Source organism: Coloeus monedula, assembly GCF_965178545.1.
Source record: "Coloeus monedula genome assembly, chromosome: 23".
In the NCBI taxonomy this organism is placed as follows: Eukaryota; Metazoa; Chordata; class Aves; order Passeriformes; family Corvidae; genus Coloeus; species Coloeus monedula.
Genome location: NC_138803.1, coordinates 2,726,390 through 2,754,195, shown reverse-complemented (window position 1 = coordinate 2,754,195; position 27,806 = coordinate 2,726,390). Strand labels below are relative to the sequence as shown.

The following is a 27,806-nucleotide window of genomic DNA, read 5'->3' as shown; positions in this document are numbered from 1 at the left end:
CCCCCCAAACCCCACTGGTTCCACTGTTGGAGCTCCCAGCTGCACAGGTTCTGCAGCTCTGCACACACGAGCATCCAGGCCCCAAATTCAGCTTTGGGATTAATGCTGCTGCCTGAAAGGAAGCCAATATTTTTTTGGTGGATTTTTTTTTTTTTTTTTGCTGTAAATGCTGATTAGTTTTAATTTCTTCTCTTCATTTCTCTCTCCTTACCCTGGCTGGAGGTTGCCGCAGGCAGCAGGAGAGAAGCTCCAGCAGCACCCGAGTTTTCCACAAGAGATTCCAAGAGCAGAACTGCGAACACACATCCGAGACCACTTTTAGCACATTTAATTCCCTTTGATATCCCCTGCTCCTCTCAAAGCGAAGCTCCAAACCCTCATGCTGAGGCAGGAAAATGTTTTGCTGCGTCCCAAAGAGCCACATCTGGCACAACACGGCTCCAGCCAGCTCTGCTTCAGCCTCTTCCAAACCCATCCCAAGGCTCGGGAAAAACCCATTCCTTAATTGCCCACAGCTACCCGATATGGATTTGATTTCATTGTGGGCTGGATTAGATCATCCATGAGCAGCTGGAAGAGCTGCTGCCAGGGAAAAAACTCATGGATAAGGCACGACTGGGCAGTATCACGATGGGAATTATCATCCCAGAACTGATTCCTCCAGCAGGAATTGCAGGGGAGCTGAAGCAGCTCCGAGGATACGGAGGGGCTGCAGAGGATTCGGATTTGGGATAATTTGGGCAGAAACTGAAGCTTTGGGTGTTGAATAAAATGCTCCAACTGCTCATAAAATGAAGTTCCCGCCCCCCCCGATTTTTGTTTTCCTTTGTACACAACTGAAAAGTGTGAAAATAATCCAAGTCAGGTCTCCAGCAGCTCTGCTCTGCAGATGAGATGATGCTGCTCAGCTTCACGTCCCAGATTTTACCATGTTCCAGGATAAAACACCACATGAGGAAGCTCTGGGCTGCCCAGCACCCACTTCCACTCTTCAAATCGCCTCACCCTTGATTTTTCCTGGATGAGACAAAGAAGGGGGGTGGAAACTCACTGGCAGCATCCAGGAGCCAACACCTTGGGAAAGGGATTTGTGAGGCCCCATTTGCCACACAGAGAATCCCCCAGGCCCAGCCAGGTTCTGCTCCAGGCTGGGATTGAGCCACCTGTGGGAGCAGCTTGGCCTGGCCGTGCCTCAGTTTGCCTGTAGGACAAACGCTGAGCTCAGAACAACATTGGCCACCTCAGAGAAGCACTCCTGAGGCTGCCGGGTGCTCCGTGGGCACCTGGCGGCCACAGGAGAGGGAAAGACACAGGAGCTGGGGGCTCATGGGTGGAATTTTCAGGAGCATCATCCTAAAAATGGATGTTCTTGAAGTCGATGGAGCAGCGGTAGCGGCTGTCGAGGACCCTGGAGCACAGGAGGCTGGGCAGGCAGGGGCAGGAGTGCTGCTGGCGCTTCCCAAGGAAAGGCACCTGCGGGGAGGAACGAGAAAAATGAGGTGTCATGGCCCAAAAAATGATCAGTGAGATCAAAGCCCTGAGAAAATCTCTGGCTCTTCTCCGAGGTTCCAGAGGGATATTCCTGAAATTAATTTTTGATCCCTCTGAAGCCCTTGCTTGTGCGAGCAGCGGGTGCAGCATCATTAAATCTTCTTCCTGGAGCATGAAATGGATGCAGGCACAGGCGGTGGGATGCTCGCTCCGAGGCTGGGATGCTGCTGCTAAATCCTCCAGGAGCAGGACGGCAGCAGCCCCGCGCTTTGGGCTAATCCCGGTGAGCTGGGGGTCCTCATTCAGCAGAAACCACAGCACTGGGGCAGCTCGGAGGGATTCACTCAGCTCCTCCTGGCTCGGCAGAGCCTTTCTGGCTCGGTTTGGAGCAGTGTGGGGTGTGCCTGGCTTCTAAAGGAACGGGCAGAGGCTCCATCCCAGCTCCCTGTCACCACCCACGGCTCCCCCGGGGCATCCCGAGCGATCCAGGCCGGGCTGGATGGGGCTCTGAGCAACCTGGGCTGGTGGGAGGTGTCCCTGCCATGGCAGGGGTGGAAGGAGATGAGCTTTGAGGTCCCTTCCGACCCAGACAGGCGGGAATTCCACGATTTAGGATGGCGAGGACAGGCAGGGCGGTGCCAAAATAATTTAGAGGTTGAAATCAGCTACTCCAGCTTGGGGACCACCACGATCCTCACCCCAAACCCCCAAGAGCCCCCGACAGCGACCGCCCTCTGCATCCCAGGGGAGAAGAGATGCAGCGACCGACAGGTCTGGCGCTGGCTCCGCCTGTGCGGGTCCCACCGCGCCGGCTCCTCCCTGCCACAGCAGTTTTTCCTTGGAATTCCTGCTCCAGAGGCACGACAGCGTCCCTGCAGCAGCGCTGGTGTCCCGGGCATCAGCTGCACTCCCAGCTCCTCCTCACTGCGCTCCCAGCCCCCCACACCAATTCCTCCTCACGCGGGGCTTTACGGAGCTTTCCCCCGGTGTGAGGAGCTCAGAGCCCCCTTCCCAGCCCCTTCCCGGCCCCTTCCCAGCCCCTTCCCCTCCCCAGGGTGGTACCTTGTGGCTGAGGGGGTGACACTCGTCCCCCTCCTGCCCCAGGGGGGTGCAGACGCGCAGCCCCCGCAGCCACAGGCTCACGGCACAGCAGATCCCGCTGCCGCACGGAGGGTCCCGCGGGTAGGGCTGGGGAGGAGGGAAAAGCGTCGTTATCCCTCTTTTCGGGGGGTTAATGGAGAAATCAGCCCCGAGCTGCTGGGGGCAATCCCTCCTGGGGATTTAACATAAAGGGGGGGCTCCCAGCTGCCCCGTTTTGGGTTGAGGTGGGAGTTGTGGGGCACAGCAGGGGTTGGGTTGGGGTGCTGAGGTTTGTGGGGTGAAGGGGAAATCCCTCGTGGATACAGGGATGGGGGGGACACAGGGAAAGCTCGCAGCTGCCCAGCTGAAAGCCGTGCTGGTGCCCAGGGAGAGCAGAAGCAGCGAGGGGTAAACTCATTGTCCATCCTCCCTCCAGGGATACGGCCCGGCTGAGCCTGTGAAACCTGCTCAGTATCCCCGCTCCCAGGGCTTTTGTTCCATTGCTAACGGGGAGCAGAGCGATTCCAACAGCTCGGCCTCTCCCACCCCAGGCAGGTGCAAAACTCTGGGGAACGAGAATGGGGAAACTGAGGCACGGATGCAAACGCTGCCCCAGCTCAAAACCTCGCCTGGGAGTCCATGAAAGTGCTGGGAAGAGGGGGATGGGGACACTCTGAGCACGAAGCAGGTCCCGTTGTGCCCCCCCAGGGTGACCAGAGGGGCTCATGGCACCCCCAAACCCTTCTCTGACCCCTCTGTCTGACGCTTGGTTGGCAGCACAAGGAGAACTGGTGGGATTCTCCTGAACATCCCTGGGGTCACCTCTCCTCAGGGCACCTCTCTCCCGGAGCTCCCAGCACAAACCCATCACGGATGAGGAGCTGTGGGAATTTCAGCTGGGGGAAAAAGCATGAAAACCCACCAGAAAGCAAAATTTCTGTGGTGCAGCTCTAACAGGGTGGCAAAAAGGGGATTTTATGGAGCCTTCCCTTTCCCCGATTCTCCTTGAGCATCCAAATCCCCTTGAAACCCCCAAATTCTGTCAAAAACCAGATCCCAGGAATGAGGGACCCTCCCTCACCTGCAAACTCAGGGGGCTGCAGGCAACCAGGGAGCTGCACATCCAACCCCTTCCCTCCCTCAAAAGGAGCCATTTAAGCCTTGGGAATCATTTAAGGAGCTGCTGGATCTGTCTGGCCCTGGATGGAGGTGGATCCCACAGCCTGCAGCTCTGCAGCTCCGGGGTCTGTAGGGGTTGGGGAGATGCAGCCAAAGCCACCCCAGGCTGGAAGGAAACAGCTCTGGCTGTAAGGGAAAAGAGGAGCCAAGAGCCAGCTGAAGTCAGCAAGGAAATTCCCCCAGGTTGGGAAAAACTGGGAGGCAGCGGGATGGAAAACTCTGCCTTGGTTTCAAACAGATTTTTCACTCCTCGAGGAAAGAGGGGGGTTCAGCCCTGCTGAGACCAACGCCAAGGCTCCTGAAGCACCACCAAAACCTGGATTCTGTCCCCGAAACTCGCCTTTAGCACCACCCTCGGTCCAGCTCGGGAACACCGAGTCCATGGACAGGGTGAGCATCCACCTGCCCTCGGTGTTCCAACAGCTCCCACCTCTTTGAATGATTTAATCTGGGAGGGAGAAGGAAAATCTGAGGTGTTTGAGCCCTTGTCCCAGTCGGGAACATGCTCAGAGAGACGCCAATAAAGATTTATTAATTTTCCCCTGCTGGAAAACGTCCTGAAATCGCCCATTTCTGACACGGTGCCGAGAGGAGGAGAAGAGCGAGGTGTGGCTTTACCCTCACGGGCTGGGGCTGGGGCAGCGGGAGCAGCATCCAGGCGTCGGAAAAATGAGCCACGAACGGAGGAAAAATGAAGAAAAATGAAGAAAAATGAAGAAAAATGAAGAAAAATGAAGAAAAATGAAGAAAAATGAAGAAGATCAGCGGTCCCTGCGCTCCTCTCCGAAGCGAGGAGGGCGAACCAGCGGGAGCAGGACTCAGCCCGGTGAGGACGGCGCAGGGGCAGCGGGGGAGGAGCAGGAGGAGGCTCAGGAGCCGCAGGGTCCGGCCTCCCACCCTTTATAACCCTGCGGGTTTTCCCCCGGGATGAGCTCGGGAGGAGCAGATGAGACCTGAATCTCAAACTGTGTCAAAGGTTAAAAAACCACCGGGAAGGGATAAAACCTCCCTCCCTCCCTCCCTCCTTCATCCACCTCCCAGGGGGATTTTCCACCGCAGCCGGATTTTCCAGGCACACCCCGATACCCGTGTTTATTCCTGCCGGGTGCACGGGAGAATTTCATGAAGGGTCTGTGATATTTTTTTTATCAGAAAGAAAACCAAAGAATGAAGTTCAGTTGTTACTCCCTGGCTCGTCAGTGCCCAGCATGCCAAAAGCGTGGCTCCATGACAAATATCCCACAGAAAGAGAGGCTTGGCTGCATTTATTTGGGAGCATAAAGGGAGGCAGAGAGGGGAAAACGTCTTTTTTAGTACTGAGGGTGTGTTTCAATTTGAATATCACGTATAAATATGTTGATTTATGGCTTGAAGTACAACGCGTCAACCTCGAGCTGCTCCTGGGAGCATGGGGGAGTAAAAAGGCTGGAAAAGCTGGAAAAGGCGGAATGATCAGCTTATTTTTTAAATCCGTGCATCCTGGGAGGACGCAAAGGAGAACATCCCGATGTGCTCAAGGCTGGGGGGCCTCAAAACAAAACCACCCACTGCTGCTCACAGTGAAGGAATTCCTGCAGCCTCGGCCGTGGGACGTCCCCACGGAGCTGGGACCACTCCTCACCCCCCTCCTCATCCCATGGAGCCCCTCTGGGAGCCCAGCAATACAAAGGTTAATCCTTTTTAGGGTTTATTTTAATCGTAAGTAAAAAATAATAACAAAGAAAAATCGAAATACCCTTCCATGGCCAACACCTGGGTGCTTCCACGGTCAAATCCTGGATCCTGGATTCGGCTGGGACTGCCCAGACCAAGCTCCCAGGCCTGCCTGGGGCACAGATGGTGCCTCAGACCCTTCTCAGGACAAGGGCAGGACATAAAACTCTGCTTTTTTCACCCCAAAAGAAAGCTGGGTTTGGGATTCTCACCCAGCGGGACGGATTTTTCCAGCCCTGGGGTCTCGGACTCCTTTCCAGCATTTGGAATTCAATCTCCTTTGGCTTTTCCCACTGAGGAATCAACACCCCGAGGCTGATTTGGGGGCTGGTCCCTGTTGGACCCAGTGCACAGGGACAAATCTGGGATCAGGAGCAGCCCTGTCTGGGAAGCGTGGTCCAAGGTGATGGTTTGGCATTGAAATATGGGTTCGATCGGGCTCTTGTGGTGGTTTTATTTGTTTGTTTGGGTTTTGTTGTTGTTACTGGTTTTTTGGGGGGTTGGCTGGCTGGTTGGTTTGTTCTGTTGGGGTTTTTTTGGTGTTTCTTGGGTATTTTTTGTTTTGGTTTGGGTTTTTGGGGTTTTTTTTTGGTGTTGTTTTGGTTTTTTGTTGTTGCTCTTTGGGGTTTTTTTGAGAATCAGTCTGGTGCTGAATTGCCAATCGAATGAGTCAAAACCAGCCCCAGCACTCCCTGCCCTCAGCCCAGCCCAGGTTTCCATGCAGAGCTGCACCACTGAAGTGTCCCCGACCTCGGCTTGAATTAATTAATCCAAAATCTCTCCTGGCAGAAATCCCGCAGCCGGGAATGGCTCGGGAGTGGTTGTGCTCGAGAGGTTTCCTTGCCAAGGGGCTGACAGGACAGAGGGGAGGCAGCCCCCGACTCCAGAGGGGTATTTGTATTTGTATTTGTATTTATGTTTGTGTTTGTATTCATGTTTGTGTTTGTATCTGTATTTGTTTTTGTGTTTGTATTTGTATTTGTGTTTGTATTTGTATCCATATTTGTATTTGTGTTTGTGTTTGTATTTGTATTTGTATTTATATTTGTATTTGTGTTTGTATCTATTTGTATTTGTATTTGTATCTGTATTTGTATTTGTGTTTGTATTTGTATCTGTATTTGTATTTGTATCTGTATTTGTATTTATGCTTGTATTTGTATTATTTGTGTCCTGTGTTACCTCCCAGAAGTGGGGAAAAAAGCCCCAAAACAAAGGCACTTTCATTGCAAGCCATTCCCGTGGGCTGGGGTGCAGCAGGAAGCCCCTGGAAACCCTTTGAGCTCGCAGCTTGACCACAGAGAAAGAAAAGCCCAATAAAAAAAAAATTAAAAAATCAAAACCCTGCTGCACTTCGCTTCCCCCTTCAATAACAGTTTAATTTCCCGAGCTGACAAGCCGAGATCCGCGGCCGGGCGCTGCCTCATTTCGGTGCCGCGGGCTCCCGGGGCTGCCCCTTAAATCCCCTCCCACCGCCCGCTGCCGGCACGACGCGGTTTTTGGGGGGGTCCTCAATGGAAAACCGGTCTGAGAGTCCCTTTTAACACCTCTGTGCCCCATGGGGAGAGGATGGGGGTGCTGATCTCGGCCGTATCCTCGTGTCCCTGCATCCCCAAACCTGCATCCCCCGCCGTGGTCCAGCTGCGAGAGGATGCTCTGGCCGGGGAGGGGGTACAGGAGCATCGTTAAAAGCCCACTTGATCCCGGGCGGTGCTGCGTGGAGGGAGGGGACACAACTCAGCCACGCTCAGGAGGATAAAGTGGAGAAAAGGAAGGAAAAAAACCCAAATATCGCAACTGTGCCGCGTGCTCTGCGGGAAAACGGACAGGCGGGGCGGGCTGGTTTGGGGCTGCGGGTTTGCTGCGGCTCCCCCCGAATCCGGGCACGGTGCCTACGTGAGGGGACGGCGGCAGCCGCACAGCGGGGCCCGGGAGGGGCCCGGGACCGGCGGATTTTGGGGTGTCCGGGGCACCCCCACGGAGCCGAGCGCGCCCCGAGCGCTTTTGGCCCTGCGGAGCCGCCGTCGAGAGGTCACGTGGTGCCGCCGCTGCCAGGCGCGGGGCGGAAGTGGCGGCGCTGGCGATGGAGGGGACGCTGGAGCAGCACCTGGAGGACACGTACGGGCCGGGGGGACACCGGGGACACGGGGGGACACCGGGGGGACACGGGGGGACACGGGGGGTGAGGGGAGCTGGGCCTGGGCCGGCCCGACCCGGCTGTGACCGCCGCTGTCTCCCCCCAGCATGAAGAGCCCGGCCGTGGTGGGCGTCCTGTGCACCGACTCGCAGGGGCTCAACCTGGGCTGTGAGTGAGCGAGCGCCGCCGCGGGAGGGCACCGGGGCCGCGGGAGGGCACCGGGGCCTGGCCGGGCCCGCTGAGGGCTGCCGGGGGTGGGAAGCACCGGGCACTGCCCCAAGGAGGACTCCCGGGGCTGGGGCACACCGGGCCCTGCCCATCCCCTCCAAAGGCGCCCGGGGCTGGGGGCTCCAGGCCCTGCCCATCCCCTGTGAGGACTTCTGAGGGTGGGGGGCACCGGGTTAGGGGACACCAAGCCCTGCCAGGCCCCTTTAAGGGCTCCTAGGGGTGGGGGGCACCTGGCACTGCCCCACGGGGGTTCCCGGCTTGGGGCAGCCCCAGGTCCTGCCCATTCTCTTTTAAGGGCTCCCCGGGATGGGGGCACCGGGTTAGGGGGCACCAAGCCCTACCGGGACCTGCCCGTCCCCTCTAAGGGCTCCCAGGGGGGCACCAGGCCCGGCCCTACCAGACCCCTCCCCGTCTGGGGGTACCCGGCCTTGTCCTGCATCGACGCCGCTCTGAGCACACCGGGCCCTGCCCTGCTGTCCCCAGGGGCCACCAGCTGCCTGTGCCTCGGGGGAACCCGGAGCCGGCTCTTCCCGAAGCTTTAATTCAGGATTTTTGGTGGTTTGAGAGGGACCATTTGGGGAGACACTGCATCAGCCCCCAGGGAGGGGAATGGGCCGGGGCAGGATGAACCCCCTTGGCCTGGGGAGGCAAATGGCCTCTCCCCAAGCACTGCCCTGGCACATGTGGCTTTGCCCATCGTCTCCCCCCTGTCCAGGCAGAGGGACCCTGTCGGATGAGCACGCTGGCATCATCTCGGTGCTGGCCCAGCAGGCAGCCAAGCTCACCTCCGACCCCACTGACACGCCCGTGGTGTGCCTGGAGTCGGACAATGGGTGAGTTCCCAGCCTGGAGCTGCCGCTGTCCCCCCGCCTTTGCCTTTCCCCCAGCCCTGGGAGCCTCCCGGAGCCAGATCCCTGGAGCAGCTTCTCCCTGGAGCTGCAGGGGCAGCTGTGGAGGAAGCCCCGTGCCAGTGAAGCTGTGGGGGGAGGCAGGCACTGCCATAGGCAGATTCGTTGGATGAATGGGATTTTAAAAGGCAGGAGAGGTAAAAGCAGTGGGAAACCTTTCAGGGGGGGTGGTCACTGCAGCTCGGTAGCTCTCCCGGGATCCCTGTGGGTAACAAAGGCTGTGAGGCAGCAGGGACGCTGCTCAGGGAGTGGGGACATGGAGCAGCCGAGGTCTGGGATGGAGCTGGGGGCTGCAGCTGCTCGGTGATTGCCCTGCCCACTTCCCACTTCCCTGCCAGCTCCTCCTGGCACAGCTGAGCTCCCTCAGCACGTTTTCCTTGTTCCAGGAACATCATGATCCAGAAGCACGACAGCATCACCGTAGCAGTGCACAAGCTGCTGTCCTGAGCCTCGGGGACCAGCTCCGCTCGCGGCTCCTCCTCCCTGCACACCACCCTCCCTTTGGAGCTCCACACCTGGGATGAAGGCTCTCCCTCCCCTCTCACGGCTCCTGGGCAGCTCTCCGGGGCTCCAGCTCACATTTTAGCCCTTGTGCTGCTGAGGATGAACCGTGGGCACGCCCCCAGCCCCTGTTACAGCAGATGCTACCGGCTGTGTGTGGGGGGGGCTCATTTGTTGGAGAGATCAATAATAAAGGACCTGTAAAAACCCTTCCTTCCTTCTCTTTGCTCCGCCTGGGAGAGCCGGGCCTGGTGCTTCGTTTCCAAAGCCAATCGAGGTAACTTCTCCCACTCCCTTCATTTGCATTTCTGTAGAGAAACATTGGAATTCACGGGGGCTCCTCCAATAGGAAAGGTACAAACGCTTTCCAAGGAATTTCTCCTAGGAAACATTTCGCCTCCTCAAGTTAAACATTCTGTGGGAGTTACTTGCTCACTGTGCCTTGGGGTGAAGTTCAGACCTGCGTGTGCTGGCCCTGCCGGGGCCCTGGGAGCTGTAAATGGATCTTGGAACATCCTCACTGTACCGGTTTGGCCAAATTTAGAAATATATCCTCTGAGATATCCTCAGTTTAGAGGCATAGAAAGGCACAGGAATTAATTTCTGGGCATAGGCAGCGACACTCACAAATCCAGGTCCCTCTGTCTCTCGCAGATTTGAAACAGGCAGGGAAACAATCCTGCAAAAGGACTTGGGAAGCTGCTGCACTCCGATGGCTCCTGTGTGCTGGGGAGGGAAGAGGAGCCGGGCTGCAGCTGCAGGAAGGGGAAGGGAAGTTTCCCAGCAGAGCATGAGGTAAAGCTTGCGCTGAGTCAGAGTGAAATGCCCTTGTCACTGCTCTGACTTTACTCCTCGGAGCAGTGACAGTGACAGGCTCACACAGGAGCCGCCCCTGCCTGGCCAGGCTCCACGCTCCCATCCAGCTCAGTCTCAATCTGGAGTAAAGCCCCGATCTTGGCATATCCAAGCTCTGTGGTGGCCCTGGGGAGTCCTTCTCCCCTGTCCCTCCATCCCGCCAGGCTGGGAGCAGCTGGAGCTGGAGTTTCCCCCTGGGCATCCAACAGCTCCGAGTGCTGCTGCCCCCTGCCCCTCCTTCAAGCCCTTAAACCACGCTCAGTACAAATCTCACCCTGCTCAAATAAAGCTCAATGTACATATGAAAAGTCCTGCTGTAGGGAGAGCTCCTCCACAAGCTCCCATTTATCCGGAGTGATGCAGCTTTGGCAAAGGAAACCAGAGAGCATCACTATCCCCCAGTGCTCCCAGTTTTCCCTGACCTCAGGAATGCTGCCTGGGGTGACAGCTCAGCCGAGAGCAGGGCAGGGAGCAGCAGGGCTCTGTTTATCCGGGCAGATTCGCAGTGGAGGCGCGGAGCCGACGCCGATCCCGCTCCGACCCCAGCGCCGCCCCGGGGCTGCAGCAGCGCGGCTGCTCTGCCCAGCTGGAAAACACAAAAGTTTTCCAGCCTATCCCATCCTCGGTGCTGCAGTTTCCCGGGCTCAGGGCCGTGCAGGACGGGCAGGGACAGGGCCCTGCTCCTCTGCAGCCACCGGCAGCCCCAGGCCTGGCTCCAGTCCTCCCCTGCTCTGCTCTGGCCACATCCGGAGCTTTCCCCGGAGTCAGAACTCGGCAGGCGTTTCCCTCCCAACAGGATTTCTGCTCCAAACGCCCCTGGTTTCCTGCTCCCAGCTGGGAAGGGGAGGGACTCCCGGCTTTGGGGCCTCACAAGCCAAGCTCTGCCCCCAGAGAGGAGGAGGAGGAGGAGGAGGAGGAGGAGGAGGAGGAGGATGGGCTCTGTCCCCCCAGCGCTTGCCAGGCTCCATGTCCTGCTCAGGACCGACACCATCATCCTCATCGGATGGGAATGAAGGAGCAGACTCTGGGGTGCCGAGTCAGGAAGGGGGGATTTCATCTCTGGAGCAAATGAAGAGACTCTGAAGAGGTTCCTCTTGGCTGTTGACGGTTCCGGGGAGGATTTTCCAGCATGCAGCAGCGAGGGGGTAAGGAAAAGTTCCAGAATCATCATCCCCAACTGCTGTAGGGTCCAGCTGCTCCCTCGGGCAGGATCCTGCCTCTGCCAGAGGCACGGGGTGGGTGAGAGGATGGAAGGGAAACAAGCAGAGACAAGAGGGAGTAGGAAGAGCTTCCTGGAGAGCTCCAAGGTGGATCCAGACAGACGGAGACCCCCTGGCTTCTGGCACAACCCAAACTGCTGAAGCAGCACTAAGGACTTGCCCACCGCTAAAGCCTCAGTGGTTACAGTAATTTGGTGGGAACGAGAAAGGAAATTGAACTGTTTCCAGACAGGGATAAGGTGGAATTGTCGAAAAGGTTGGTGAAAGATCACCAGGCTGAGTGCAGCGTGTGGTGCTGGCCCCAGCAACAGGCACGGGGCTCCACGGCAGCACTGCCGGCGCGGGAATGGTTTTGAATGGCAACAGGAGCAGTGGAAGGTGTCAATGTGCCCTGACATTCTCATCGGCAGGGGAGAGGAAGGAGGATGAAGAGCCGGAGGCTTCGGAGGCTCCATCAGCTGGGAAGAGCCGAGGCAGCCCAGCAGCAGGCGGAGGGTGGGCGTGGGCAGTGGTGTTTCACTTCTTCCTGGTAAGCAGGGAATGCACCAAAGCCTCCTGGAGCTGGGGCAGGGGGGAAAGTCTCCAGCCTCGCTCAGAGGATGGGACAAGCCGAGCCCACCCGTGCCAGGGCACAGTCCAGCCCCGCCATTCCCTACGGAATGCCACCTGCAGACGTCTCAGTGATGGACAAGGGGGTTCCCTTGCCACGATAAGATGACTTTTACTCAAACACATCACCACGGGGGTGTCAAACCCCACAGGGGTGTCCTGTCCCTTCGGCAAGGGCACGATCCCACCTTGGGCAGTGAGAGGGGAGCTAGGGAGCAGCACACACACTCAGGTACTCTCTGGGAGGACCAGGCACCTCACCACCAAAGGCACTAATTCTCTGTGCTCCAGGCTTTATCTTCCCACCAGTAATGAATCAAGGAATTGTGAAGCTTGGAAAAGACCTTTAAGGTCACCGAGTCCGACTGTAAAGAAGGCACCATCCCCCCAGCTAGGAAAGCTTCCCCCACTTCCACTCCACCCCAAGTAACTCACTGCCAATCATTAACCACCGGCCACCAGGGAGGCAACAGGAGTTAAAATTAAGGACACAAACTGTCTGTCCTTTGCCCCTGTGGCAGAGAAATCCTGGGAAAGCGCCCCGGATAACATCCATGCCTACACCACTCATCCCCTCATCAACTCCCAGTGATCTCCAACTGATCCATTTAGACTATTGCTTTAGTACTAAAAAGCAACTTAAAAGGCAAAAATATCCTCCAAGAGTTGAGCTCTAGTGTTGCTGAGGGTTTTCTGAGCATTTGTTGGGATCAAACTGCAGCAAGGCCACAACCAGCCCACCCTGCTGGTATTCCCAACACCAGTCCAGGTGTCCCAGTTTGTTTCTCCCACACCACCACAAAAGCAGCAGAAGGAAAAGCTTTTCCTCACCTCCACCCCCTCTCGATTCAGGTCAATGTGCTCGTGATGGGGATGCTCAAAACCTTTGGGATTTTCTTCGTGGCTTTCCGAGAGGAGATCGGGGGATCTTCCGAGCAGGTCAGCTGGATCGGCTCCATCATGTCCTCCCTGCGCTTCCTGGGAGGTGAGCTGGCATTCCCAAGGCTTGGAGCAGTGCTGCAGCCTCGGCTCCATCTGACCTGGGGGCACTGAGGATCCGCTGTGGATCCAGTTCCCATCCCAGACTGTTCCAAACTGGGCATGGCTGGTACTCACATGTGTCTGAGCAGGAACGTGGTCTAAACACAGGGTCCTGTGTCATTCAGATGGGATAGTGGAAAGAAATCGGATATTGGGAAGGAATCCTTTCCTGTGAGGGTGAGCAGGCCCTGGCACAGGGTGCCCAGAGCAGCTGGGGCTGCCCCTGGATCCCTGGCAGTGTCCAAGGCCAGGCTGGACACTGGGGCTTGGAGCAGCCTGGGACAGTGGGAGGTGTCCCTGCCATGGCAGGGGTGGCACTGGATGAGCTTTAAGGTCTCTTCCAACCCAATCCATTCTGGGATTCTCTGAATGTCACTGTAGGTTTATTGCACGGATCCAGAGCAAACAACAATCCTGTCCCAGCTGTGGGACAATCTGGAACTGCTGGGCATGGCGTGATTTAGGAAGGAGACTCAGGAGAGCTGAAAGTTTGGGCCTTGCCTCCTTCCCTGCCCCATTCCCTGAGCCCCCAGGGTACCGGGGAAGTCTCTCTCCTGAAGATTGACCCATCCCAAACCCCTCATCACCCCCTGACTCCCAAGGCTGCACATGGACCACTTCTCAGTGGTCCCAATCAGGTCCCCAAGCCCTGCCAAAAGCAGCTTTTGTCACCTTCAGCCTGAGACATGTCCCTCCTTCCCTTGCAGCCCCGCTCGTGGCCGTGGTGTGCCGGAGGCTGGGAGAGCGGCCGACCTCCATCCTCGGGGCCGGGCTGGTGGCCGGGGGCTGCCTGCTCAGCACTCAGGCCACCAGTGTCCCCTTCCTCTGCTTCTCCATGGGATTCCTCCTGGGTGAGACTCCCTGGGCATGATGAGTAAATCAGCTCCTTCAGCCGTAAGCCTGGGGAAGGGTCTGGAGGGGGAGCAGCCAAAGGTTTGTTCAGCTGGAGAAGGGGAGCCTGAGGTGATCACAGACAGGACCCAGGGAAGGGCTGGAGCTGTGCCAGGGCAGGGTCAGGCTGGAGATCAGGGAAAGGTTCTTCCCCCAGAGGGTGCTGGGCACTGCCCAGGCTCCCCAGGGAATGGGCACGGCCCCGAGGCTGCCAGAGCTCCAGGAGTGTTTGGACAGCGCTGCCAGGGGTGCCCAGGGTGGGATTGTTGGGGTGTCTGTGCAGGGCCAGGGGTTGGACTGGATGATCCTGTGGGTCCCTCCCAGCTCAGGACATTCTGTGATTCTGTGAACCTTCAGGGCCAAAGCATCCCCAGCTTCTTTCTGTGAGATGCTGTGTGAACTCCCAAAGCTTCATGCTCAGAATGAAACATCAGTTTCAACATTCCAGTCCCAACTAACCCTGATTTTTTCCCTGCACCTACACAGATCCTGGCCTTTTAAAATCCCTTATACAAGGGCAGAGCCTCCAATCCCCCAGACACCAAATCCCACCCACCAAATCTCACTGACCCCTGACTGCCACAGCACAAATCCCCCCTTTCAGCCCAGGAACACTGCAGAGCCAGGGACCACGACCTTGGGATAGCAAGACACAGAATCCTGACAGCAGGAGTCCCTTTTTGGGCACGGAGTTCTCAGTTTCAACCTTCCCACAGGGATGGGGTTCGCCTGCCTGTACCAGGCGGGCGCGGTGATGACGGCCAAGCGCTGCCGGGCACGCCTGGCCTTCTGCAACGCCCTCGCCCGCTCCGGGATGGGGCTGACGTTCCTGATGGCTCCCTTCACTCAGCTCCTCATCGAGTTCTACGGCTGGCAAGGTGAGGGATCTCCTGCTCCTTCAGATTCACCAGCTCCCAGAGGGCGTTTGGGGAGATCTGGGCAGGGTAAGAGGCTCTTTTTAAAAATTCAACACACCGAGGAACAACTCTGCCTCTTCTAGGACAGTTTGGGGGCATCTTGTTAATAATTAAACACTTAATCACTCATTAAAGTCAGAGGCAAAGCGCAGACCTCAGAAATCAAAGCCAGAAATGCCTACTTTTAGTGTAGTGTTTCAAGACCATCTTAGAGGTCCATCACGGGTTTAAAGGAGGAAAAGCAAAACAAGCTCCCAGATCCCAGAGGCAGCTCTGGGTTTGTTGTGTGCATCGCAGCAAAATGAATTTCCAGCTTCTAGAAAAACATGAACAAAAATCCCTGCTTTGTTAATTCCTCCATAAGGAGAAGGCAAAACCCTTTCTGATGGCAAAGCTTTCTCCACGGTCAGTGGAAACCACACCCTGCTCTAGAAAGGCCATTTCCTGCTGCTCCTCCCTTTTCAATCCGAGAACAAAACACTTTTTGCCTTCCCTCAGGTACTCTCCTGATTTTTGGAGGCATCATGCTGAACCTGGTGCCCTCCAGCATGCTGCTGTGGCCCGTCAGCCCCCGAGTGCCTCGGGAATCTGCTGAAAACCAAGACCAGGGGTCTTCAACGGCAAAGAAGGATCCAGAAACTCCTGGGGGATGTTCAGCTGGAAGCACTCACAGGGAATTACAGCTTCTCAGAGCACAGCAGGCTCCCAGCACGGAGGGACTCGTGATGCCCCACGGCAGAGATGTCTCCGATCCAGCAAATCCATCTGCCTTGGGAAGGCTCCAGAAACCCACCCCGGAGAGCTCCTCCTCGGAAACATCCACCGAGGCCAAGAGAAGCCACAAACCCCTTCCAGCCACCAAAAAGGAACCTTCTCAGCCTCTCCTGGACTTCTCCCCGCTGAAGGATCCCGTTTTCTTCATTTTCACGTGGTCTTTCCTGTTCAGCCACCTGGCCTACTTCGTGCCCTTCTTCCACCTGGTGGCGAGAGCCAGGACGCTGGGCATGAGCAGCAGGGACGGCTCCTACCTCATCGCCGTGGCTGGTAGGCAAAGGGATCCTTTACACCCACGGGTCACACAGCAACACCACAGATTCTGCCAAGAAATAGTCCCAGGTTTGTCCTGGGATGGGTTCTCCTGGCAGAGGTCCAGCCCCTACCCCCTTCTGCGGACACGGAGTCGCCTCCTGTCCGTGCGCAAGTCGCTCCCGCTGGGGTGGTGCTGGGTGGTGCTCCCAGTGCCAGCTGCGTGATCTCACATCCCCCCCTGCTCTCAACAACCCCAAATTTCCAGTTTCAAGGTGCTCTCTGTCCTCCTGGAGCCTTCCCATCACGATTCCTGCTGTGCTTAAAGCCACAAACCGCCGGAATCCAGAGGGGCATCCAAAGCCCTCCAGTTTGACCCAGGAGAGAGAAATTCACTATTGGGGGGAAAAACCCCACATTAACGTGGATCCAGGCATTTGGATTTGGTACATTCACCTCCAAGTGGGGAAAAAACTAGGCACACTCCCCAAAAACCAAACCCATGCCTGGTTATAAGCCGGGATTAACACTAAAGCCATGCTGGGGTAAGAAAGCAGCTCCAGCCTCAGTCAGCAGCAAGTATTTTATTGTACAAAAATACATTTTCTTTGTGCAGTGCTGGGGAATGTTCAGCAGTGAGGGGTTGTCGAGGCGTTAGGAGAGCCCAGGAATGAATGTGACATTTGGAATTAGGAGTGGGAGGGACTCAGGGGTCAGTGGGACACGAGCTCACTCGAGAGCTCCTCGGATTTTGCTTCATAAAAAAGTGCCAAGAAATGTAAAAAACAACTCTCAAACCCCAACTCTCAAAGCCCAGCTTTCACAAACCCAACAACCAAAAGGCTGCTGAGCCTCTAAAATTCCTGGGTTTCTGTGCTCTTTGGATTTTTAGAAGAATTTCGATCTTAATATTCAGCTTTTTCTCTTTAGCGAGTTCCTCTTTCCTGGCTCAGGGCAGTTCCGAGGTGTCTGGGCTGCAGAGCCCCAAGGGAATTTTTCCAGAGCACTTCGGTGCCCTTGGTAAGAGCAGCAGAAGGGAAGAGGGAAAAACCCCAATCCATGGATTTTGCAAGAGCCTAAAAACGCCTCCCTGGAACTTTTCAGCATTTCAGCCCTTTGTGGTCACGTCCTCACAATGAACAGGGAAATTGGGATGTGACACAGCAAATGACAGGAATCATGTATAGTAACAGAAATAGGGAGCATAAAAATCAGAAATAAATAATAAATAATCAACATAACACCATAAAGCATTATAAATAAACACATATAAAAATAAGCATGGATATAATAATATGAAATAATACAAATAATTAACGTTATAAAATAAAGATAAGAATATATTAGGGTTAATAGAAATAATCAAGTGTAATGTGAAGAATGCAGAATAAAAATATAAATGATATACTATAAAATACTGTAAAATACAGTTGTAATGTATAATGTGCAATATTGTGTTATATAAAAATATAACAATATAACAATACAAAAATATAAAAATACTAATTTATGATAAACACAGGGAAGATATGAATAATTTAAGTGTATGAAGTATATTTAATTATATAAAATAATATAGATGAGATAGATAAGTTAAGATATATTAGAGCTGATAATAATAAACCATAATCAAAATAATATAAAATAATATGATTAATATAAAACACAAAATACTGTATCAATATAATACCTATTATACTACAACTAATATAAATAATCACATAAAATACAATACAGTGCAGCTAGATTTATAATATCTAATATATTTCTATGAAGTAATAATATATAAAAATGAAGTAATAATATACAAAAATACCTAGAAATAACAGAATTTCAGTATCATACAAACCCCAGTCTCCCCTGAGGCTCTGAGAGCTCCTGTTCCCTCAGGCATCACGGAGATGCTGAGCCAGCTGCTCTCGGGCTGGGTGGCCGACCACAACTGGACCAAGAAGTACCATTTCCATGTCACCTACCTGCTGCTCAGCGGGGCCACCAACCTGCTGGGGCCACTGGCCACCACCTTCCCGCTGCTCCTCACCTACACCGTGGCCTTCGCCACCTTCTGCGGAGGCTTCATGGCTCTGGTGCTGCCCGTGCTGGTGAGTCCCACGTGTGATCAGCCAGGGCCAAGCCAGGCTTGTGGCACCTGCTCCACTCCCAGAATCACCTGGAACACACAGACAGCTCCAGCAGGATCCTGCTGGTGGCCACGGAGCTGCTCCCAGGGCTGGAGCCCCTCTGCTCCAGAGCCAGGCTGGGAGAGCTGGGAATGCTCAGCCTGGGAAGGAAAAGGCTCCAGGGAGATCTTAGAGCCCCTTCCGGTGCCTAAAGGGGATTCAGGAGAGCTGGAGAGGGACTGGGGACAAGGGAAGGAGGGACAGGACACAGGAAATGGCTTCCCACTGCCAGAGGACAGGGTTAGATGGGATATTGGGAAGGAATCCTTCCCTGGGAGGGTGGTGAGGCCCTGGCACAGGGTGCCCAGAGCAGCTGGGGCTGCCCCTGGATCCCTGCAAGTGCCCAAGGCCAGGCTGGACACTGGGCTTGGAACAACCTGGGACAGTGGGAGGTGTCCCTGCCCATGGCAGGGGTGGAAAGGGATGAGCTTTGAGGTCCCTTCCATCCCAAACCATTCCAGGATTCTCTGATCCAGATAGAAAAGCACCATCATAATTTGGCATTTCTTTCTGGAAGGCATTCAGAGATTTAAACACCTTCCTCAAAGCAGCTGGAAGGCAGAAAAGCCTCTCCCATCCCAGTAATTTCCATGTTGGCCTTAAGGAGGCGAACGGATTCCAGACTGGATCAGACCTACAGGGGCAAAGTCCTTCCACAGCTGCAGCTGAAGAGCAAATTCCCCAGAAAAAGAAAACTCCCCAGAAAAAGGAAACTCCCCAGAAAAAGAAAATTCCCCAGAAAAATCAAATCAAACCTTGTGCTTTAAAAAAAAAAAAAAAAATTAATTCCATTAATCTCTTGTGCATATGCATTCCTATGAACTCCATCACTAATTGTTCATTTTGTTCATTTTGGTTTCCAAACAGGTGGATCTGGTGGGTGTGGAAAAGCTCCACAGCTACCTGGGGTTTGCTGCCTTCTTCGCAGGGATAGCAGCCATGGGAGGACCCCCTTTAGCAGGTAACTGATGTTATATAAAACATCACCCACCCCAGAAATCCGGGGATAAAACACGCTGCTGGCTCACTCTCCTACAGGGATCCATCCCAGCATGGGTTTTCTGTTCAAACAGAGGGTGGGAAAAAAAAAAAAAACAACCCTATTTCAGAAATGTATTTTTATAGACAGGCAACATTCTGCTTGGGAATTTGCAAAATCCAACCAGCAGCTTGGAAAACGCTGCCTGGAATATTTAGGAAATGCTGCCTGGAATATCTGGAAAATGCAGTGAAGCCCCACGTGCGCAGTTCAGCCCTGACCACGGCAGGACAACGAGCACATTACCAGGGATTTTACTCCCAACAGTGTTAAAATAACACTGAGCTTGGACTGGGGGGACTGGAGGGGAAGCAAGGACAGGCTCAGCAACATTCCCACCAGGCAGAGGCACTGAAACATCAGGAGAAGCCTCAGTAATCTCTTGTTTTGACACAGATTACACAGCTCAGCCACCAGAGCTCTGGGCCCTGAGATAAGGAGCATGAAAAGCCTTTGCTCTTCTCCCTCTGCCAGAAAACCAAGGCAGCTGTGAGGATTTGGGAGATTTCACTTAGAAATGAGTGTCCAGCCTGTGCTCAGGAGCAGGGGACTTGTTCTCCTCCAAACAGCTTGGCCAGGACAAAGCTTTTCCTTTCCCTGGGACAAAGCTTTTCCTTCCCTGCAGCCCAACAAGCTGACTGCTCCCGGGCTGACCCCCAGTGTGGGCAGCAGGGTGGGGGGCATTCTGCCCCTGTGCCCCTGTGCCCAGGTGAGACCCCACCTGCAGAGCTGCCCCAGCCCTGGGGCCCAGCACAGCCCTGGAGCTGCTGGAGTGAGTCCAGAGGAGGTCACGGAGCTGCTCCCAGCGCTGGAGCCCCTCTGCTCTGGAGCCAGGCTGGGAGAGCTGGGGGTGTTCAGCCTGGAGAGGAGAAGGATCCAGAGAGACCTCAGAGCCCCTTCCAGTGCCTAAAGAGGCTCCAGGAGAGCTGGAGAGGGACTGGGGACAAGGGATGGAGTGACAGGACAAGGGGGAATGGCTTCCCAGTGCCAGAGGGCAGGGTTAGATGGGATATTGGGAAGGAATCCTTCCCTATGAGGGTGGTGAGGCCCTGGCACAGGGTGCCCAGAGCAGCTGGGGCTGCCCCTGGATCCCTGGAAGTGTCCAAGGCCAGGCTGGACGGGGCTTGGAGCACCCTGGGATAATGGAAGGTTTCCCTGCCAATGGCAGTGGGTAGAAAGGGATGAGCTTTGAGGTCCTTTCCAATCCAATCCAAACCATCATTTTTTTGTTTCCTGCCCTCCAAATCAGATGTCCCCAGCCTGCAGAGGCACCTGGCTCAAAGTTGCCAAGGCTTCTGTAAATTCCAGCTCCATGCAAAGTTTCAGCAACGCTGCTGTTCCACCAGCACAGGAAAAAATTCATTTTCCTAATCAATATCCCTGGGCTGGTTATGCTCTGTCTGCCTGTGGATGCAATTTCAAGCAGCCAAAACATTTCATTGACCAGGAGCTCCACATTGCCACAGCGATGGCCAGCCTGGATCCCAGATCTCTGCTGCTGCTCCCAGGTGTGCATTCAGCAATCCCTCAATCCCACTGAATTCCCTGCCACGACAGCAGGAGCTCCACACCTCAGCTCAGACTGCAGTTCCACTGCCATCCACCTGCAATGTATTTTCACTAATGGGAAGTCTTTTGCTTGCTGCAGGGGATTTGTAAAGCAAGCAGGCTTCCTGCAAAAACCTTTCCACAGCAATCAGGCTTAGTGCAGGCGGGATAAATAAAGGCCAAATAAAGCCAAGAAGCAAAACACTTCCCCATCCATCTCATTACAGGCAGAGCAAGTTGGAAACAATCCAGAGCTCAGGATCCAGGTTTGGCATCCAAGATAAATGCTGCAATTTTCTCTTTCAATGCAGTTGTAAGTGTGAAAACTGAGTGAGACCAGAAACTCCTGATGAAGTGGCCAAACCCACCTGCTCCTTGCAGAATGCAGGATTTAAACACTCTGTGAGACCTTGGAATTTGGTGCTCTCACCTCCCGGAAACCTTGAGTTTAGAATTACAGTTTTATCGAACTCAAGTGATTTTATGCAGTGGAAATAATGATGATGGGTAATGAGAACTGTAAAGGTTAAAACTGCCTAATTTGCATATTAGATCAAAGCCTAATGCAAGGAAAAGGTGCCTTACCTGCAAATCTGTTCAGCTGAGAGCCCTGAAATCCAGGGGCAGCTGGCAGGACCCGAAGGGGAAGTTTGGAATCTCCTTCAGAACTCCCCATCTACTGGCACCTCTGGATGCTGCCACGCTGAAAAAACCCAACCCAAAGCAGAATAAACATTATTTTGGCAGCCATGAGCAAGCTGAGAGGAGGGCAGAGTTTGTTTCCACCAGCAGTACAAATCACTGACTCAAAGTGCAGAAGAGCTGAACCAAAGCATGTAATGCAAGTTCTAGAAGAGATTCCAGCCCCCAGAGCACAAACTCCAATCCCAAGAAATTTGGGTGGTGATAGGAGAGAGGATGGAGTTTCCCAAAAGCTCTGCTGGTACATATACTTACATGTTTTCTACATTTTACCTTCACCTTCCCACTGAATTTTGCTCCTCAGGGCATCAGGAGCACCATTTAAACAGCCTGACCCAGCTGGCAGCACCAGCAGTGCTGGGAATGTTTTGTTTGGATCACATTGGTGCCTGGGATTTACCAGCATTCCTTACAAAACTGCTGCTTTGCTGGAGTTCGAACACCACAAGATCCTAATTCAGCTTTCTGCAGCAGGAGTGATTATTTGTTTGGAAAAGGATTGGGGGCACAGAGACTGGAGTTGCTTCAAAAGGTTGGGGTGTGGTGGAAGTTGATGGCTGTGCTGCCAGTGAGGCAATGCTGGTAAATCCCTCTGCACCGAAATCCCATTCTGCACCAAAAAAACCCCGAAGAACATGAAAAAAAAAATTAACAAATATCCTGAAGGATATTTTAAGCATAATTGCAGTAAATCAGAGCTCAGCTGGAGCACTCTGTCCTGCTCCTCTCACAAATAACTACGTCAGCATCCCTTCTCCTCTCCAAATCCCAGAGACTTCCAGGCAGCAAAACCAGATCCCACCCCTGAGAATAAACCCCTCCACAACAACCTCGGGGTCATGGGAGAGTCACCCAGCCCAGCACCACGGGATCCTCCTTCCCAGCTGCAGCCTCCGGCTCCTCCAGCGCCGTTCACACGCCAGCCCTGGGGGAAAAACAGAGGGGCTCCCCCGAGACAGCAATGAGCCAACAGAAACTGAAACTGGGCAAAAGCAGCTTTTCCTCTGCCTTATAAATATATAATATATATTTCCTGCAGCTGTGGAAATCTACAGCAGGGAAACGTCGGTGCCTCTGCTCCGGCACAGATCCCAGCGTTTTACCGGAACCCTTTCCTTCCGTGAGCCCAGGATCTCAGGGACCAGATCAGGTCCCTTCCTGGGTTTAAGAATCCCAGATTTGGGCCAGACCTGCTGTTTGTGTAAATCATGGAAGCCCATGGATGTCTGGATTCCACGGATGTCTCCAGAGGAATTGCATTTCACGGCAGCAGCAGATCTGGCTCAGCTGCTGCCCCACACCCGCCCAGCCCACACCACATTTGGGACTGGATGAGGGTTTTTATGTGCAGCAGCATCTCCCACCACTATGTAGATTTTAGATTCAAAGAGAGGAATTCCCCACCTTTCAAAGGACTGCCCAGACCCCAGATGATTTGCCAGGACCAAACCTCACCAAAGTGACCTTGGAGGTCACTTTAAATGGCGACCTGAGTCCTTCACAGATTCCTGGGGCTCGATGGAATTCAGCTTTGCCTTTTAAGTCCTCCCAGAGCTGATTTTATCAAGTTCACCTCCAGCTCCTGGCTTGGGCTCTCTCCTGTCAGAGGAAGTGCATTAAACTGGGTCTGCTCACAAGAAGACGAGGCTGGAGAACAGGGGGTTTGAAGCCCAAATGTTGCAAATACCAACACGTGCAAGTCATCCCATCAATCCAACGGGATCTTCCATCAGCTGCTTTTGGCCCACTTATTTAACAGGGGAAAAAAAAATTCAGGGATTCAGTTCAATTCAATTAAAGCCCGTGTCCACTGCAGGGATCACAGCTGGCTCTGGGAAGAATGAGCTACGTGTCATTTCCTCGCAGGAAATGCTGCCCAGGAAGAGTTAAAATAATTCAAAGGAAGTATCTGAGGAATTCTTAGATGAGAACACACATCCTTTGCCTCCCACCCACCGCCCCAAATGGTTTTTTTCACTGAGAAAAATCCCACAGCTTTAATAACAACCTTCTCTCCTGCAGGCTGGCTCTACGACTACACCCAGACCTACGCCTGCTCCTTCCTCTTTGCTGGAGCCTGTGCTCTCATCTCACCTATTTCCTTCTTCTTCGAGCCTTCAGCCCAAAAATGGAAGCTAAAAAAAGCCAATTTGAATGACAGCCCCAGGTCTGGCTGAAGTTTTAAAGGCTGGGCTTTGATTGCATCCATGCTGGGAAAGCCATTGCCTGTACTGGGAAGTATCAACAACAGCAACCCTGAAAACTGGAATTCTTGGATGCCAGATTCAGTTTGTATATGTGGGTATTTCTCCTGATTAAAGCCATCTGAGGAATGCACGGTGTGAAGTGTTACTTGATGGGGAAAATGCAGCCTATGGCGTGGGTGGGCCTGGGTTTCACTGTGCCTTTGCTCCTGAGCTGGGTTTTTCTGCCTCTCACATTTAATCCTCAGCACGACAGCTCCGTCCCTCCCGGAGCAGAGCTGACTCACCTCGTGGGATGAGCAGCCAAGGAGCTCCAGGTGCCAGAGCACAGCCAGAGGTTTCAGCCCGTTCTATTCAGCTACAAACACCCAGCCCTGGGGAGGGATGCAAGGGCAGGGACAGGGGGATCAGGATGGTACTTCCACGAGGATGCGCAGAGCAGCTGTTCCAGGAGCCCCTCTCCCTGCGGGCAGGATGCTGCAGTGGGGCCATTCCATCTCCCAGGCACAGTTATTGCCACAGCACGGAGCACCTGCAGGCAAACCCAGTTTTAATTAAAGCCAGAACCACAACACAGCAAAGGCAGAGACCAAAGCCACCCCTCGGCCTCCTCTGCCCTTCTCTCCCCAGCTTCCCAACCGTCCAGAGACTCCCTGGGATTCCAGGCACACACAAAGGCAGCTCCAGTGCTGAGGCTGCATTCAACCAGCACCCCACAGATTTTGTTTGGGTGGATAAGACACAATACAGCAGCTTTGCCTTTCTCTCCAGTAGTGAAGCTGCAGTTTTTTGCATTATCACCAGACATTTGAAATTAAGATGTCAACCTGGGATATTTATTCCAGCCATTGGCATTTTCCTTCTTTTCACCTCTCCTTTTTTTTAATTATTAAATTGTAAAGAGATTTAAGTATCCTATGTTTTTTCTCACCCCTTTTTTTCCTCATCCCTTTTTTTAATATTAAGCCATCGAGAGAGTTGTTTCCCCTGCAGAAACACCCCTTTAAACTGTGAAATGGGTTATTTCAAGCCCCAAATTAGCTGGTCTATTTTTAATAAAAAGCTACAGAATATTGTAACAGTTTTAAGGAGCTCAAACACTGGCCCAGGTAAGAAAGTTCCTGCACAGATGATGGGCCAAATTCAGCCCTTACACAATTACACAGTGCCAAAGAAACTGTGCTGAAACAAGGGGAAAATTACAGGGAATGGGGAATATCAGTGCTACAAAAGAGTTCATTTTTCATGAGCTGTTTCACAGCTTCTCCCAGGAATCTGCAGGCAGCAAGTGCTTCGGGAATGGTCCTTTTACTCTTTAATCATCATCCCTCTACACCTTCAACCTCAGCATCCAACACTCTGTGATTCAGATGGACCAGGCAATATCTGCATCCAGGACAGGATCCCTAGGGGGCATTTTCCAAGCCACCAGGATTTCTGCATGAGATTATAATTTCTGAAGGGTTTAAGGCACTGGGAGTTGAAGGGGGATGAACAGGGGCCATCCTCAGCCAATCCTGCACTAAGGCCTCAGCCAAGACCTTCTGCAGCAGGGACGAAGCTTTCATTGAAAAATTTTGAGTTTTCTCCTCTTGAAACATTAAAGTTCCTCACTCTCCCTCTCACCAAATCAAATGTTACCAGCAGCTTTGCTTTGCTGCTGTAACAGGAACTATGTGAGAGCCTTGGCTTCAGGTTTTCAAATTCTAAAGCTTTAAACCCCCACTTGCTCTGCCTCTCCTTAAGAGCAGCTGTGCTTTGGCTTTTAACAGTGTGACCAGAGCTCTGTGGGGATGCAAAGAGGCACCCCACCAGCTCCTCACCCTGCTGCTCCTGCTCTGCACGATCCCAACACCTTTCCCTACGCTCTGCTCCCTGTAAACGAAGCCTCTGCTCAACACCTTCCTCCTTCCAGCACAAGCCCTGTGATATTTTTACCTCTTCTGCCACCAAGAAACAACTTGGCAGGATGTGGTGTCCACACCTCCCATCCCATCTGCTCCAACAAAGCTCCCCTGCAAACCTCCAGGATCTCAAGGAGATTCCTCCCCTGCCTCTCCACCAGACCAGTAAGTCACCAATTCTTTACCCTTACTCAGCAAAATGGGAGTGCTTGTCCTGCCTCTCTGTCCTTCTGCAGAGGAGCAAACAGCTCAGGAGCTCCCATTTCCCACATCCCACCCCATGGACGGGCACCACCAGCCTTTATTTGCCCCCAAAATAACCCTGTGCAGGCACAGCACCTTTCTCCAGCCACAATTACCTCGTGTCTATCCAAAACTGCTGAGGAAACCAATGCCCACAGTGAGAAACTCCTCCAGGAGCCCTGTGCCATCCTGCCAGTGGGCTGGGAGGGGCGAGAAGAGTCTTCAAACCTTTTGTCTTTGCACTGAGCAGGCCCAGGGTGATGGCTGCTGGTCAAACACCTCTCTGCTCACAGCTCGTGCTGGGGAGGCAAGCACAGAAAAGGCGCTTTAGTTCCCCTGGCAGCTCTGAGAACCAAAGGCAGTTATTTACTTGCAGGATACAACAGGTGCATGAGACAAACCAACAGTGAGCAGGATGGGAACCCCTGCCTGCAGGAAGGTTTTTCCATCCTGATGCCATGATGATTTTTTGCCTTTTCTTTTATACACCTTTTATATAGCTTTTTATAGCTTTTTGTATTCTTAGTGGTTTTTAGCCTACATTCTTAGACTTATTTGTTAAATTAGGAGAATAAACGTCTTAGAAGCTGCAGACCCCAAGGTCCTCTCCAGAACACATTCTGTAAACCAAGACAGAACCATCCAGGGGAAGGCTCCTTGGGGAGCGAGGCTCACTTGAGCCTCTCACTGGGGAATCTTTGATAGATCTGCTAATTAGTAACACCTATAATGTGATACCAGATCTTTTGGGGGTGCATTGCAGTGTGCATTGAGGTGCATTCGACCTGGACGTGGTGCACCTAAGGATCCTTAAAATAAATACCAAGGCAAAATCCCTTTTTCCCTTCTAACCATGTCTGACTCTTGATTTTAAGACCAGGAGAAGGCATCGGTCCCACTGAAGTCACCTTGCAAATCACTTCCTAAAGCTGTTTTTACACAGTGCAGAACAGCACAGGGTGTGTGGAGAAATGCGGGAGCAGGGGTTGCTGGGACACAAATGAGGTTAAAAGCTGCAGTCTGAGGTGGAGTAAAAAATCCCTTTTGTCCCTACTCCCTCCACAGAATGCCAGAATCATTAAGGTTGGAAAAGCCCTCCTGGATCATCGAGTCCAGCCTGTGCCTGATTCCTTGTCCCCAGCCCAGAGCACTGAGTGCCACATCCAGGCATTCCCTGGACACCTCCAGGGATGGGGACTCCAAACCTCCCTGGGCAGCTCCTTCCAAGGCCTGAGCACCCTTTCCACGCAGAAATTATTCCTCAAAATGTTTCCCTTCCTCAAAGGAAATCCTTCCCTCACTCATCTGCGGTAGAGAAAATGAGCAGCAACGGCTAAAAATGATCCTCAGCATGAAAAATGCTTTGTTTAAAGACATTTAAATGCTCCCCCAGCCATCCTGGTCCTGGGAAGGCAGTGGAGAACCGGATCCCTCCTGCCTTTCAACCCTCGTGTACCTCACAAGCAGCATCTCCACACTTTGCATTGGAAAGAAATCACCACCAACCTCCTGGATCTTTCCAAGAAGATAACTTCACTCACAAGAAATCAAACCCCTTGGAAAACCAATGCCAGTCTCAGCACTGTGCCCTGAGTCACTCAGGGGAACACTTCCCTGCCCAGCTCATCCTCTGCACGTGGGATAATGTGCTGTGGCCAGCTGGATCTTGATGGGAAACCGCATTTGGAAGCACTTTAACCAGGATTCATGGGCTTAAAAACCTTCCAAAATTCATGGTGCAGAGAAACCAAACACTAAAGATCTCTCCAAAAGATCCAGCGACCTGCAAGGAACCAGAGCTGGCTGGAAGGAATCCGAGTGACCACAGGAACCCAAGAACACAGTCTCCAATTTTCACTGTATCCCAACAAAGACCTGGTACAACACCTGAGTCCCTCTGGGAAAAAAAAAAACCCTTAACAGTTTCATTTAGATAATTAGTTTTCTGAGCACTGACAGACAGAGGACTGATACCCTGAATCCTGATTAATTTGAGCACCACAGGATTAAGAAAGCAAGAAGAAAACATGGAATTGGCTCCTCCACCAAGACATGGCAGGTAAGGATTACTCCTGGGTTTGTGTCATCCCAACAGCTGGGCTGCAGGGGTTCCATCCTTCCCGGGAAGGAAAGGCTTTTCCATTGTCAGTCAGTGATTTATTCCCAGGTGTAATCCTGAAGGAGGAGCCT

The 27,806-nt window shown here is 53.4% G+C and overlaps 3 protein-coding genes across 8 annotated transcripts; 2 read left to right on the top strand and 1 right to left on the bottom strand.

Moving 5' to 3' along the window:
- Nucleotides 1-1,353: 1,353 nt before the first annotated feature.
- Nucleotides 1,354-4,404, bottom strand: PROK1 (prokineticin 1; the record flags this gene model as incomplete). Its single annotated transcript, XM_082296102.1, has 3 exons — nt 1,354-1,473; nt 2,554-2,679; nt 4,369-4,404. 3 exons carry the CDS (start codon nt 4,402-4,404, stop codon nt 1,354-1,356), a joined length of 282 nt encoding a protein of 93 aa, XP_082152228.1.
- Nucleotides 4,405-7,512: 3,108 nt separating this feature from the next.
- LAMTOR5 (late endosomal/lysosomal adaptor, MAPK and MTOR activator 5) lies at nt 7,513-9,449 on the top strand. The gene is made up of 4 exons (XM_082296321.1): nt 7,513-7,581; nt 7,707-7,768; nt 8,544-8,661; nt 9,123-9,449. Exons 1-4 carry the CDS (start codon nt 7,547-7,549, stop codon nt 9,181-9,183), a joined length of 276 nt encoding a protein of 91 aa, XP_082152447.1. The 5' UTR covers nt 7,513-7,546; the 3' UTR covers nt 9,184-9,449.
- Nucleotides 9,450-11,068: 1,619 nt separating this feature from the next.
- Nucleotides 11,069-23,458, top strand: SLC16A4 (solute carrier family 16 member 4). 6 transcript variants are annotated; one of them, XM_082296136.1, is made up of 8 exons: nt 11,069-11,237; nt 11,723-11,841; nt 12,774-12,906; nt 13,670-13,813; nt 14,570-14,731; nt 15,269-15,814; nt 17,687-17,898; nt 18,844-19,440. In XM_082296136.1, the coding sequence occupies exons 1-8, from the start codon at nt 11,222-11,224 to the stop codon at nt 18,943-18,945; spliced, it is 1,434 nt and encodes a 477-aa protein (XP_082152262.1). In that variant the 5' UTR covers nt 11,069-11,221; the 3' UTR covers nt 18,946-19,440. The 6 variants fall into 6 exon arrangements, with proteins under 6 accessions (XP_082152262.1, XP_082152258.1, XP_082152259.1 ...); XM_082296135.1 differs by lacking the exon at nt 11,069-11,237 and adding an exon at nt 23,288-23,458 and having other exon boundaries at nt 11,385-11,841; nt 18,844-18,937; XM_082296132.1 differs by lacking the exon at nt 18,844-19,440 and having other exon boundaries at nt 17,687-18,797.
- Nucleotides 23,459-27,806: the final 4,348 nt, after the last annotated feature.